At 46.7% G+C, this 13,864-nt stretch overlaps 1 protein-coding gene across 1 annotated transcript in view; it reads left to right on the forward strand.

The window, feature by feature from the left end:
• TBX4 (T-box transcription factor 4) overlaps nucleotides 1-12,882 on the forward strand; it is a 33,793-nt gene extending 20,911 nt beyond the window's left edge. The window contains exons 6-9 of the mRNA XM_056506645.1: nucleotides 5,920-6,072; nucleotides 8,577-8,665; nucleotides 8,981-9,222; nucleotides 10,450-12,882. Coding sequence (XP_056362620.1) covers nucleotides 5,920-6,072; nucleotides 8,577-8,665; nucleotides 8,981-9,222; nucleotides 10,450-11,060 — 1,095 coding nt within the window. The 3' untranslated portion in view covers nucleotides 11,061-12,882. The remainder of the gene's footprint in view (nucleotides 1-5,919; nucleotides 6,073-8,576; nucleotides 8,666-8,980; nucleotides 9,223-10,449) is intronic.
• Nucleotides 12,883-13,864: the final 982 nt, after the last annotated feature.

Raw genomic sequence — 13,864 nt, forward strand, 5'->3', positions numbered from 1 at the left:
AAGCAAGTAATAAATGGAGATTAGAAGTGGAGGTTGTGACAAATAAAAGCAGATATTTCATTTAATCCCCCCCGACACAGCATTGCTGAGCTTGGTTGTGTTACCAACCCTGTACCTGGGCTGCTGGTGGAGCCTTTTAATTGCCATAATGATTTTATCTGCTTTTAAAAGAAATCTTTTATTTTAGTTTCTGGGATGTAACCAAGTGAGGTTTAAAGCTACAGGATATTATAGATGGCCTGTCACTCATGACAGCATTTGAAGTGATATTCCTGGTTTTCTTGACCCAAATCTGCTGTTTACTGGCTTTACTCATTAATGCTGATGAGTTTGTTATTTCTTTTCAGATTTAATATTTGCACACTTGGTTTTATTTGATTATCACTGAAAGCCTTAATTTTTCCCCTAGTCCTGGGGTTTCCTTTTCATTTTTCTATCAATTAAATCAGCCTTTTTCTACCTGTGCCCGTCAGACACACTCAGGCACTTTTAATTAGCTCCACGTCCTACTAATCTTGCAAAACCCTAATTTTGATTCATAATTTTTTTTTATTTGTTTGCTTTATGACTTGTGGCCAAGCAGTTTCCTCTCGGGTGCTGGTGGGAGGTTTATGTGCTGCCTTGGAAGCAGCTTCGCCACCCCGGAGGGAGGGAGGGAGGGAGGGGTGGGGCCACAGCAGCTCCCGGGGGAAATCCTGCCTGGGGGGAGAGGAGTCAGCCTCAGCCCCCTTGTCCTGCTCAGAGCGATTTTTTGCTAAAAATTCCCTGCATTTATATATTTTTATATAGCATTTATATAGCATTTGTTTATTTATTTATTTATATTATTTTTTAAAATAATATGTATGATTTCTTATATGTATAAGGAGTACATTAAATATGTAATTTATATTTATATTATATTTATATTAAATTTATATTATATTTATTTTTATTTTAATTTATTTTTATTTTTATTTTTATATTTTATATATTTTATATTTTATATTTTATATTTATTTTTTATTTATACTACAGAACTATTTATTTATTTATTTATTTATTTACTTATGGACTCTCTCCCAATACTAAACCACCTTTTTTCCTAGTCCATTTAAACTTTGGCAAAACCCTTTTGTCCAGCCCTAAATTTGCAAGCAATTTTTTCATCACTAAGAGCATCACTAAGCCTTCTGCTGAAAGAATATCCATGAAAAGATTATTTTCTTTTTCTTTTCTTTTTTTTTTTTTTTTTTTTTGGTACCCATTCATTTTAAGAAATCGGAGCAATAGTGGTGCTCAAATAAATTACAAAGTGAAGTTTTACATTGTTTGCTGAAAAAAAAAAAAAGGAGAAGAGCTGTGTGCCACTGGGAATGGTGTGTGTTCCACAGGGAGGGATGGATCCAGGGTTTCTATTTAAATATTGGAGAAGTGGCCACTGGGGTTGGTGATTTACATCTCCTGTTCAATCTTTTTGTTGTTACACCGCTGGTTTATGGGAGTCAAATGCAGCAGATTTTGGTAACGTTGCTCTGGAATCACATCCTGCAATGGTTGTTTGGAGCAGCCAGGCTGGAGAAGGGCAGGGAAGAGGTCACTGCTCAGGGCCAGGAGGGGACAGCGTGGGGTGGCACCTGGGCTGTCCCAGCATGTCACAATGTCACACCTGGTATCCCCAAACCCCTCCCGTGCCGGGCTGGGGGCGGGATCAGCCCCAGGCTGTGCCTGAGAAATTCCAGCTGATGGGGGATGAAAAAGAACCGAGGGAGAAAAAACCCAGAAATCCCAGTTTGGCCATCTCAGGCTATTTGTCTGAGCTCATGTTGAACCTTTTCCCAGGATTTTCCAGCCTTGCTTTTATTCCCCTCTGTGCCGATTGCCAGCACAGCCCTGTGGATCTGGGAGGCTCCTGTGCAAGAAGGGAAGAGCCCAGGCTGTCCCTGCCTGGGGACAGAGAGGGGAATCCTTCCCTGGGCAGGGAAAGCCCATGGGATGAGATTCAGAGCATTTCAGAGCTCGTGTTTCAGCTGCTGGAGAGCCTGTGGGATAGAATGTTTTATTTGGTTGAACTGGGTGATCTTAGGGGGCTTTGCCACTGTAAATGTTGGCTTTGGGGTGAGGTGTCCTGGGAGTCCCAGGGTGGTGCAGAGAGAAGAGGGAACTGTGATCCCAAATCCCCTGGATGCATCCTGGGTCAGCTCCAGTGCTGGTGGAGCATCTCCAAACCCTTCAGTCTGGGATGGTTTATACCACCAAATGCTCTAAATATTAGTTGAGATGGTCCTGCAGAGCCCCCTTGATTAAAACACCATTTTTTCCATGAAAAACTGGATTGTCAGGTTTTTGTTCTGGGCTGTCGTGCTCCAGCTCCAAGTCCCAGTGTGGGACCAGGGCCAGCCTCAGCTCAAAGGCTTTTTCACTTTGAAAGAATAGAGGGAAGGAAGAAAGAAGCAGAAAATATATTAAAATGCAAGATTTTATATTAGTTATGTGATCCCCCGGGAGCAACCATAAAATTATGTGGCTTTTTCGTAGCCATTTACTATTCAATATAAAAAGGGGAGTTGCCATAGCAACCACTGCATCATCTGACATCTGATACCTTGGTGAAACAGGGAGCTCTTAAATCAACTCCCCAAATTTCATATGAAAGTAAATACATTTTACTGGTGATTTCAAGGCGAGTTTGCCTTGTGACAAGGAATGTGGCACCATTTCCTCAGCTCAGCTCGTGGCCTTTGGGCCCCATCCTGCAAACTCAGGACCTGGAGCCCACATTACTCAGCAGTGTGAGAGATTGGAAGTTAGAGGAGTTTGTTTTCTTAAGTCAAATTAAATGAAAGGAGCAAATGACACCATTTTTTTTAACATTTCTTGCTGACTGGGGAATGCCAAAAAAATGAAGAAGTGGAGTTCTGTAACAGCTGAAGTTCCAGCTGCAAGTGTGTGAGCAGCACAAAGTGGGGAGACAGGAGGGTGAAAATAAAAATAAAAATTAAAAGGGTGTTTGTGTAAGCTCACATTGGGCTTTGGGGTTGTGATCTCACAGTCTGCTCAGCACCTGTGACACTGAGGGCAGCAGGGACATCACCTGGGGATGCTCTGGCTCCTCTGCCAGCACCAAGGCAGGTCCAGGGGCAGGGGGAGCAGCCAAAAGGTGTAAAACATTTCCCAAAATATCCAGGAGCTCTTAGGGTCTCACCTGGTGCAGCCCAGGAGGGTCCCCAGCACTGGGTCCCTGCCAACCTATCCCAAACTACTGCATTTTGTACAAAAACAATTAAAAATGTGTGTGACAGTGTCTGACACTGAATTAATCTCCCCATGAAAAAGGTAAGTGCAGGAAAATACAAAGTTATTGTTTTAGCATCACCTTTGAGGCTGAGGGCTCCTACATCACTGCTCAGGGCTCTGTCCCATCAATTAAAATACTTCTCATTTTTGACACAATTCTTGAAGTTAATCTTTCCACTGATGTTCGTCACTGGAGTGGAATTTACATTTGTTTTGTGTATTTTTAGCTTTCCAAAGCAGCCTTGAAAACTATTTAGCCTGAATTGTTGGCATTTCACTTTGCACAGACTCAGTGTTTTGTGGCTGAAGGTCGGTTTGGGTGGTTTGTAAGGATTTTGCATGCACAGGGATTACACCAAGCACAGGTAAGGAGGATTTGTGTGCAGACACAGCCTCTGTGCAGTTCTTGCTTTTAAATGCTGGTTTTATGCAGAGTGGTTGCTGACCCCCAAAAAGATGTGGGAAATCCCCTGTGCAGCTCCTGGGGAGCCACACACTCAAATTCCAACAGAAATTACACTGAGACAGGTGGGCAAATATTCACTTTTTGTGCAAGGGACAGAAATGCCCAAACTTGTAAATGCAGTGGCAAAATTAGGCCATTTAGGGTTTTTTTCGTGATGAACCTCCAGGCAGATCTGCAGCCACAACTGAAACATTGAGCATCTGTCAGAAATTCTTTCCCAAGTTCTTCTATCAGGCTCCAAGAAGTTCATTTGTTCATTTTGGAAATTGTTTGGACTCCTTGACTTTGAAGATGTTATTAAAAATACATTTATCTTTTTAAAGGGGTCATTTATAGCCCAGTGGACCCTGCTTTGGAGGGTGTACTAAAACTTGAGTTCTCATTTTCCCTTTGGAAATCTCAGTTTAAAGTTTTCTTCATCCTGAGGCTGAATTGCTCTGGGGAAGTCACTCATCCTGGGCAGTGTGGGACAGACTGTGAGGAGAGCTCAGCAAACCCCACATTTTGCTCCAGACAGCCATTATTTATCTGCATGGCTCAACTCTTAATTACTGAAAATTGAAATGTCCCTTCTTTTATGCAAGTTCCATCCCTCGAGTGTTACTTTGTTTTATGAGTGGCTGATACATGAAAGCAGAGAAAAGGCTCCAGCCCAAAACCTGAGCCGACCCTCTCAGATCTACACCCTGCACATCAACAGCCACAAAGTGCTTCAGAGGCTTGATGCAAAGCTGATAAAATGCCAAAAATTCCTCATTCTCTCTCCTGGGGAGCAGAGAGGGTTGTCTGGAAAACATCAACAGTAAAAATTGCATTTAAGTGGTGCATAATGCAGCAGCTACTGTGGGCAGGGGGTTTGGAGCTCCATGCTCTGCCTCCCATCCCAGCTGGAGCACCCACAGCTGCTGCTCTGAGCTCTCCTGGACATGGCAGTCATGGAGAAGAAAGGGCTTCTGAACACACAGAGCAACCACAGAGCAAAACCCACACAGCTTCTCAGTAATTCTCATTCAAAACTGGCTAAAACCATAATTAGCGTGAATAATTAGTGTTGCTGCTGTGCTGCAGAGTGCACATCCATCCATCCCTCCATGTCTCCATCCCTTTTTCATCCATCCACCCCTTTATTCACCACCAGTGGAAGCCCCACCCATGCCAGTGTCCCCTCCTTGTCCCTTTGCCTGTCTCTGTGGGCACCCCAGCCCGGCTGCAGCCCCTCTTCCCCAGGAGCCCACTTGGGAGTGGAAGGGGCAGATTGCAAAGGATTATGCTGAGAAAACAAGGCAGCAGTATTTCTTCTTTGCCCAGTAAAAGGAATAAAGGCTTTTCTTAAAACCATCCCACTTCTTAAAAGAAATTCCATTTCTTGAAGCCATTTTCTTCTGCAGTGTCTGGGCACATCCCTGCTTTGTGGAATCTCAGTGCTGGGATGGGATGAGCCTGGGCAGCCTCTCTCAGCCCAAAAAGCTCCACCAAAAAAACCCTTTCCTGGAGCCAGGCTGTGATCCCTGCTGGACCTCAGCCCTTCCCCACCCCCCTGGCACCCTCCATAAAAACCCCTTGGCTGCTGCTGGTCCTGCCAAAACTCGAGGAGGGGAGAGGTGCCCAGACCAGCCACCCACACTCAGCCACTCCACAAACAGCAGGAAAAACCAATCTGCTACTTTGTAGTTTTATTTATTTTTTATTTTTTTTTTACCAGCAGATAAAAGAAAAATAGCTTTCTAGCTTTTTTTTTTTTTTTTTTCCCTGTGGTTTCTGTGCTGTTTTGTTTTTTTTTTTTCCCTCTCTGCTAAACTGTGTATTTTCAGCTCAGTAAAGTATTTATTAGGAATCTTTACAGAGCAGGCTGCTGGTGAATTATATATTGTACAGCTTCGGCGTGAGCTGGGGGAAAAAAAAGTTATGACATTTTTTCCACCCAGACTGATTCTATCCAATAGCAATAGGAAAATGAGGGTTTACCAGGAGAGCTTTAAGTTCAGCTCTGCTTGCCAGAGCTGCAGATACCTTTTGTGCCTTGGTTCATGTGCATTTCTACAATGTAAATTTTCCTTTCTAACTCACAAGCTGAGCTCTGCCGGGCTTTGTGTCCTGCTGCAAAGTTCCCAGCAGCCATGGCTTGTGTCTTTTCTTTCTGGAATGGATTTGTCACTTCAGCATGCACTGTGTTTCAGATCATCCTTAACTCAATGCACAAGTACCAGCCCCGGCTGCACATCGTGAAGGCCGACGAGAACAACGCCTTCGGCTCCAAGAACACGGCGTTCTGCACCCACGTCTTCCCCGAGACCTCCTTCATTTCTGTCACCTCCTACCAGAACCACAAGGTAGGCAGCTTTTGGGGCTGCAAATGCTTTGTTTCTAGCCAGGAACGTTGTGAGAGGATCTTCCTGTCCTGCTGGTTTAAAGGACAAGTTTCCATCCTGGCTTTAAGCACGAGGGATGGGGCAGGATGCAGCTCTGGAGGAGCAGGGATGTTGCTGGTAACAATAATTTGGCAAAGCCTGGGCTCCCCTGACTCTGTGTGCTCATAGAGCTGAGATGTCATTCAAACAGCACAGCACATCTAATAATGACCAGTAAAGCTTGCTCATAAATCTGCAGTGGACAGTAATTATAGAATGTGTGTTTAGTGAGACAGATGAGGAATGTAACCATAAAAAGGGAGCTCAGAGCTGCCTCTGTGGTTTGCACGTGGAGGCAGGAGGGGGCTGGGGGGAGGGTTTGGGGGTGTGAAGTACAAAGGGCTCAGTTCTGTGCCCTGGATGGGTGTCAGGGGCACCTGTGTGCTCTAGGGCTGGTTTGTGGTTTGAGGGTGCTGTGGGCAGAGTTCTGTCTGAGGGCTGGATCCCAGCAGCACTGACAGTGAATTGTCACCTCCCTGTGTCACCACAGCAGGGCAGGGACAGGGCAGGATGACAGCAGGGAATGGAAAGGCTTCAGATTCCATCCTGTTACTGCTGTGCCTTTGCAAAAGCCCTTGCTCCCAGGCATTTTCCTAATGGTAAAGTCCAATTGCTGTATGAGGAATAATTAATAATTTAATTGGAATTAAGATTCATAGTTAAAGGTGCAGAGTCAGGTAGCACTGCCAGACCCTTCTGTCACCCTGAGTGTGAAATCTGCCACGTGTAACTGCACCAGTTCCTTTCCTACACATTCATAGGAAAATCCTGCAGGAACAGGAACAAGTGTGAAATTCTTCCTCCCCAATAACCTGACCAGAGCTTTTCCTCCCAAGCAGGATGCCTGTGTGCCCTTTGATGCTTGAAGCACAGGGTCCTTGCAAAAATGTTGCAATTAGTGAGGCAGTTAAGAGACTCAGAGCAGGAACAGGGATGTGGTATGGTCAGGCAGGGAGGGGGAAAAGTGCCCATTAGGACACTGGAGGTAGAAAAGTTGTAGCTGTTGATGTAAAATGACCAATTGCCCAAACATGGTTAACCAGAAAGACTCAAAAGAGCTTGTATTTCATACATATTTAAAATGTCTGCTGTCAATGGTGCCTTTCATCCCTAAAGTTCCCAAAGTGCTCCATAAACTCCACACTTGCACTGTCACTGCTGTCCAGCCATGCTGGGGGTGGTTTGTGGCTGGGGGGCAGCACAGGGAGGACCTGACAGATTTAGGGAAAACGTCCCAGATGAGCCCAAATTCTTATTGAAGATCCTGTGAGGAGCCTCTGTGGTGCTGCCCAGTCCTGCCCTGGGCTCTGCAGGGGGGATGGACACTGCCCTGAGCAGGGGACACAGGGACCTGCAGCAGGTGACAGCAGGCAGGAGGTCTCACCATGACCTCAGAGTGCTCTCAAGAACATCTCAGCCTCAGAGGAATACCTGAATGGTTTTATTTATTCTCTTAAGCATCAACAATTAAAAACCTTGTCTGGGTTTCTTTTAGAAGAAACAAACTGCTGAACTATTTTTAGCTCAGAAATCTCCTGCTAGCAAGAAGTGTGGTTGTAAATAATTGTATTCCTAAAGAAAAAAATGAGGAAGTTGAGGGTAGAGGTTGCCCCTGAGCACAGGTCAGTGAGGAAGGTGTGTGCTCACCCCAAATCCCCCCTGGGCTGGAGGAGGCCAGAGGAAGGTGACAAGGAGGGACTGAAGCCCTGATCCTGCTCACGTCAGAGGAAAACCACGATCACTAAATAGCAAAATGAAATTAAGATGTACAAACCTGCTGTCAGGCTGTGGGTTTGGAAGGGTCCAATGCTTCTTGTGGTTCATCAGCTGCTTGAGCTTCCCTGGAAGAGCTGGAGCCCTGGAGGCTGCTTAAATTCACATGTCACCACCTTCCCCTGCAGCACTGATAGGGGCCAGCTGTGTTCTCAGGAGTTTCTTTGCTAAGGGATATTTTTCAACATTGCTAAAAGTGAAGTTGTCAGTAACAGCAACACTCAGGCAAAACCATCCCAAAGCAGAACTGGCTGCTCTCCTCAGCACTGAAATGGGATGCAGGGGCTCAGAGCAGGGAGAGGGGCTGTGCAGGGATAAAGCACTGATTGGGTTGAGATGCTTCTCACAGAGCTAAAATGACTGAATGGTGGCCATAAAGGTGTATTAAATGTTATGGGAATTAGGGAGAGCCACACCATGACAAGCAGGGCTGTAGCATGGAACCATAGGGAACCTTTTAAATCAGACAAATAAATTCTCCCCATCAGGATTCCAGAAAAAGAACACAGGGCCTAAAATAAGACCAGACTCTGCATTTCACAGGGGTCATCAGGACTGGGCCAATCCAGACCCACCAGCTCAGCCCTGCTGCTGCTGCACTTTGGGTCTGGTTTGCTCTCAAACACTTTATTCTTGGTTTTATTCTTTTAAAGATAACCCAGCTGAAAATTGAAAACAACCCCTTTGCCAAGGGCTTCCGGGGCAGCGACGACAGCGACCTGCGCGTGGCTCGGCTCCAGAGGTACCTCCCTCCTCCCTCCTCCTCCCCCTGCTCCTCACGGGCTGAAAGGTGCCAGAGCCACGGCCACGGGCTTTGCTTGTGCCTGAATGCCACTGAGATCCCTCAACAGCCCTTCCTGACTGACACACTCTGTGCTGGCAGCTCTCGCCCACGCCCCGAGGAGCGTGATGAGTTCATCGTCTGAAGCAAAGGGTGCTGAAGTCATTGGCTGGAGATGCTCTGGGGGAGCCAAACCAATATTTCCTCATTCTGTTGATGAATTCTGAGGATGCTGATCACTGCCTAACCAGTCTTAATTTTTCTCACCTCTTTTAGCAAAGAATATCCAGTAATTTCTAAAAGCATCATGAGGCAGAGGTTGGTGTCCAGTCATGGCCAGCTGTCAGCAAAGCCAGATGTTAATCCACTCCATGGGAATCACCAGACCCTTCAGCATTATCAGTATGAGAATGGTGCTCACATGCAGTTTGCAGCTTCAGATACTCAAGATCTGCCACTCAACACCTTCACAGCACAGAGAGATTCAGGGCTCTTCTACCATTGTCTAAAAAGAAGAGGTAACTTGAGCTCACAGCTAGAAAAATATACAGAAAATAAAACTGAAAGCATGAGTTCAGTTTGGATTGCAGTCTTGGGCCTTGATCTTCAAAAATACTGCTGTGATTGGAGTGTTTTGGAGGGTCAGGAGGCAAGAGCTAGTATGTGGAACAGTTCTTAGTGGTTTTGTCCTATAGAAGGTAAATTCAGACTGAGACAGAGCTGAAACAATTAATTAGAATGTGTAATTCAAATGGCACAGAGCTTCAGTGGAAAATGATCCATTGTTAGGATCAGCTGAATTCAAAATTGTTTGCAGGAGGCCATCAGCATTACCAAAATTCCACACTTTCCAAGGCAAAGCCATGAGCAATTCCCTCAGTGTCTACAGACCAGTGGGACTGTGGGAGCTTGGTATGAACAGCCCTTTGCTCTCATCCACTAATTCTCAAATTTAAGTGAGCTGTGCCTGCATTCTCTTCCTTTTAGTCCAGCATCAGATGAGATCATGGCATGTTTTAAGTTAAACGGAAAAATTTTGCACAGAAGAAAAAAATCCTTCTATTTGCATGTCTCACTGCCTGCTAATTTATTTAAGCTGGAAGAATCCTCTGATCATGGCTAAATGAAGAATCTAACAGCACCAGTAATGAGGGCTGCAAGGCAAATGTGTAATTTTAGCAGATGTTTAATATGCAGATGAATTCACTAATTCATCCAGAGAATATTTCTAATAAGGAACAAAAGCTGCTGGGGAACAGGGCCATGGTCCTGACAGGGGCAGAGGGGCTGTGCAGAGATGAGGAAGGGCTGCTCACTGGGGAAGGGCTCTTTTATCTGGAAATATTTCTGCAGCTTTTGACGTGAATATCTGGGAAATGTAGAGTCATTTTTGCAATGACAGGAAGGCAGGCTGTGATAAGAGCCTTTAAGAGACTTCTTGAATTTGTCAGGAGGAACCGTGCAGGAGTGTCAGGGCCCTCCTTATCTGGATGAAGGTGGAGTAATCCCCGATGTGAGAAGAGTCCCTCACTTAAGCTGACAAATGTCACCAGAGCGCTCTGAGGCCGGGGGGGATTAGCCTGACATTTGCAGCACAATGTCTTTTTGATGTTGTACATTGTTTTCCCAAACCAAGATGGTTTAACCGGATTAAGCTGAGAAAGGGCAACAGTTTAGCGAAATAAATCGCGGACTCCAAGGGCAGTCCCAGCAGAGCTTCTCCTGAACGTGAGTTTTTCTTGCAGAAAGCGCTCGGCACCTGGACCTGCCCTGCAAACGCTCCTACCTGGACGCCTCGTCCTCGGTGGGGGACGATCACTATTTTCGCTCGCCGCCGCCCTACGAGCAGCCGATGCTGAGCCCGTCCTACTGCGGCGAGGTGGCCCCGCGGGAGGCGTGCATGTACTCTGCCTCCGGCGCCGACATCGCCGCCGTCCCGGCCGTGGACGAGCTGCCGCCGCCGCCGCCGCCGCTCAGCTGCAACATGTGGACTTCAGTCGCACCTTACACCGGCTACAGCGTGCAGCCCATGGACACCGTGCCCTACCAGCCCTTCCCCGCTCACTTCCCCGCCGCGCCCATGATGCCGCGGCTCCCGGCCATGGCGGGGCAGGGCTCGCAGGCCGCGGGCAGCGGCCCCTTCAGCGTCTACAACCAGCTGGGCGCGGCCGCGGGCCGGGAGCGCGGCGCCGCCGCCTTCCCCCGCGAGCGGGGCCACCCGGCCGTGTGCGAGAGGAAAGCGCCGTCCCCGCACCTGAACGCGGCCAACGAGTTCCTGTACTCGCAGGGCTTCTCGCTGTCCCGGGAGTCGTCGCTGCAGTACCATTCAGGGATGGAGAACTGGACTGACGGGTGACCCCGCCGCAGCCACGCTCCTGCTCCAGGACAGCGCGCTCAGTGTTGATACCTGTGGGGAACTTGCACTTGGGTGAGACACATGTGCATTTCCAGAGGGATTCGTGTGGGTGAAGAGCTCGTATCTTCAGGCACACAGAGAATTCCACCTCCTGGCTCAGTGGGCTGGATTCATCAGGCTCTTAGTGACTCCCAAATCAATTCATCCCCGTGTCTTCGTCCGCTAGAAACCATCTTCATGACTAACGAGTGACGTAGCTAGTCATGTTCTTTTGCTTGTAACGCTAAACATCCGTGAGCGAATTTTGGCTATTTGGGAAAAATACGAGCTTCACTTTCACGGTCCTTGGCTGGTGAAGCCAAGAGCTCCCAAAGCTCCGAAAGGAAAAAGCCATTCGAGGGCTGCCGGCTGCCGCGGCGGCGCTTCTCCATCCCGCGGGAATTCCCGGTTCCGCGGAGCGGCGCGCGGGGCGGGGGCGCGCAGGGGAGGCAGCGATGCACAAATGTCCCTCCTGGCCCCGCTCCGACACCGGCCTGGCTGGGGGAAGCGAAGAAGTGAAGAGTCAAGTCCGAGGCCAAACAGCGAATTAGTTGCAGCGTTAGGAGCAGACCCAGTGTCTTCAGACTCCCGTCCCTTGATTCAATCACATTTGCTTATTGCAATATATTTATGAAGTTTAAGCTTAAAAGTCGCTAATACTTCCCAGAACCAATTTCTGTATTTGCTGGTCCTTGATTTCTTTCGTATTCAGCTGAAACGTGCCTTTTGTGCTATGTTCTTTTCTTTTGCTAACTCAGACAGAATTGTTTTCAGCCTAAAGGAGGCCTAGAGGAATATTTTAGGAATATTTTCCTAGTGGTGGGGTGGGGAGGGAAGCGCTCCCATGACCTGTCAGGCTTTACAGTGTACAAATATTTGTAGAACAGGTAAAATCTGTAACCAATGTATTCATTGCTCCTTTTGTTGCTGTGGAAGTGCCCAGGGCTGATTCCTCTTTGTCCTCTGCAGTGTCCCTGTGAGTTGCCATGGGGGGATCGGATCAGGGTGGATTTGGTGATCCTCGAGGTCTTTTCCAGCCTCAGTGGTTCTGGGAGATGCTGACACTCGTGGGGAGGCACAGGAATTCCTTCTGGGCCAAAACTCCCTCTGCCCTCACCAGCGAGCTGCTGTCCCCTGCAGTGCCCATCCTGCCGAGCTGCCACCCAGGGAGGTGACACCGGGGGGACGCTGGAGTTGGTTCCACTGAAGAGCACAAAATTCCAGCTTTAGTCATTGCACAGTGGGGCTTTTATTTCCTCCCATTGCTTCCCAAACGGGCAAAGGCAAAAAGCTGAAATGCAGGTTTGGAAGTGGGGAGGAGCTTCTGTGTTCTGGTGAGTCCATCCCAAGGAGGATTGGCTGTGACACAGCCCCGAGGTCACATTCCAGCCAGGACAGTGCCCTGCACCCACTCAGCAGAATTCGTGTGTGACTGGTGAGGATTTTGTAACCAGATTTTGGAAATCACTACAATTTTTGCATGCTGAATAGCTATTTATATACATATATATTTTATATATATATATATATAAAATTATATATATCACAAATGCAGGCCACGTGTCCAATTCAGCTTTGCTTTTGATGAATGAAATACTTAATAAAAATGAATGTTGCAAAGGGGTTTTTTTTTTTTTTTGGAAAGACATCTATTTAAATTTTTTTTATTACACACCTTTGATGTAAAAACTAAGAATTGGTTAGACAGAAAAACATATATACTACAGATAAATCTTTATTAGAAACCACATTAGATACAGGTGGTATGGAATTTTTAAATGTTTGTTACATAGCATGGACATTTTATTTTACATATCAGAACATAAAGTCATTTTACTACTACAAGCTGTCTCTGGGTGCATTTCAATAATTAGTATAAAAATGTTCCATGGTGAATTAAGGTGCCTTGTCTCTCTTCTGTCTCCTGCTGCCCAACTACACCAAGCTCACACTTCCCAAGGTGCACACCTGGCCCTTTTTTCACCATCTCAAAGCTCCACCATCAGGTTTCAGGTGCCCATGGGTGTATTTGGGATTTTTCTGGTGTTTCTTTGCTTTGGGGTCACATGATCTGAGCACTGAGTTAAAATCAGCCACTGATCCCCAGAGCACCAAAGTTCCTGTGCCTGGGGGAGCTCAGTGCTCAGGAATTAAAGGTGGGAGGGAGGGAGGGGGGAGAGGTCTGGGGGTGTCACTGCCCAGAATTTGCAATGCTCAGTTCATTTCTCACTGTGACACTGGATCAACACTGAACCAGACAAATGGAACCCAAAAATGAGTGGGGTCAGCAGCCCAGGCTGCAAAGGAAAATCTGCCTGGATCTTCTGCCTGTTTTACAAAAGTGACCAACACAATAACAATGTCATTTTCAATGAATAATCACTGCTGCTTTTTAAACCATTTTTCATGTACCTTCTGCTCATCCATGCCATATTTATTGATTTAAGGCAGTTGAAAAAGTAATTTCTGTAAGAATCATCCCAGAACCTTTCAGCCAATTCAGGGAGTGTAGAGAAATGTTGATCATGTAATGGATGCAAGATTTACCTGGCAGCCTTTGCAGGGCCCAGGCTCTGTCCCACAGCAGCCACTGGAGCTGAGTGAGTGTCCTGGGAATCCCTGGGCCAAATAATGAGCTTTTCCTTGTAAAAATAGCACAGGAGATTTATGAGCACAGGACCTGATTGGGAAAGGCTGAGTTAGCATAAAAATGTGCAAAATTTGGATATATGTTAATCTGGTCATCTGGGTTCCTTTTATAGTCA

Source organism: Oenanthe melanoleuca, chromosome 19 (genome assembly GCF_029582105.1).
Source record: "Oenanthe melanoleuca isolate GR-GAL-2019-014 chromosome 19, OMel1.0, whole genome shotgun sequence".
In the NCBI taxonomy this organism is placed as follows: Eukaryota; Metazoa; Chordata; class Aves; order Passeriformes; family Muscicapidae; genus Oenanthe; species Oenanthe melanoleuca.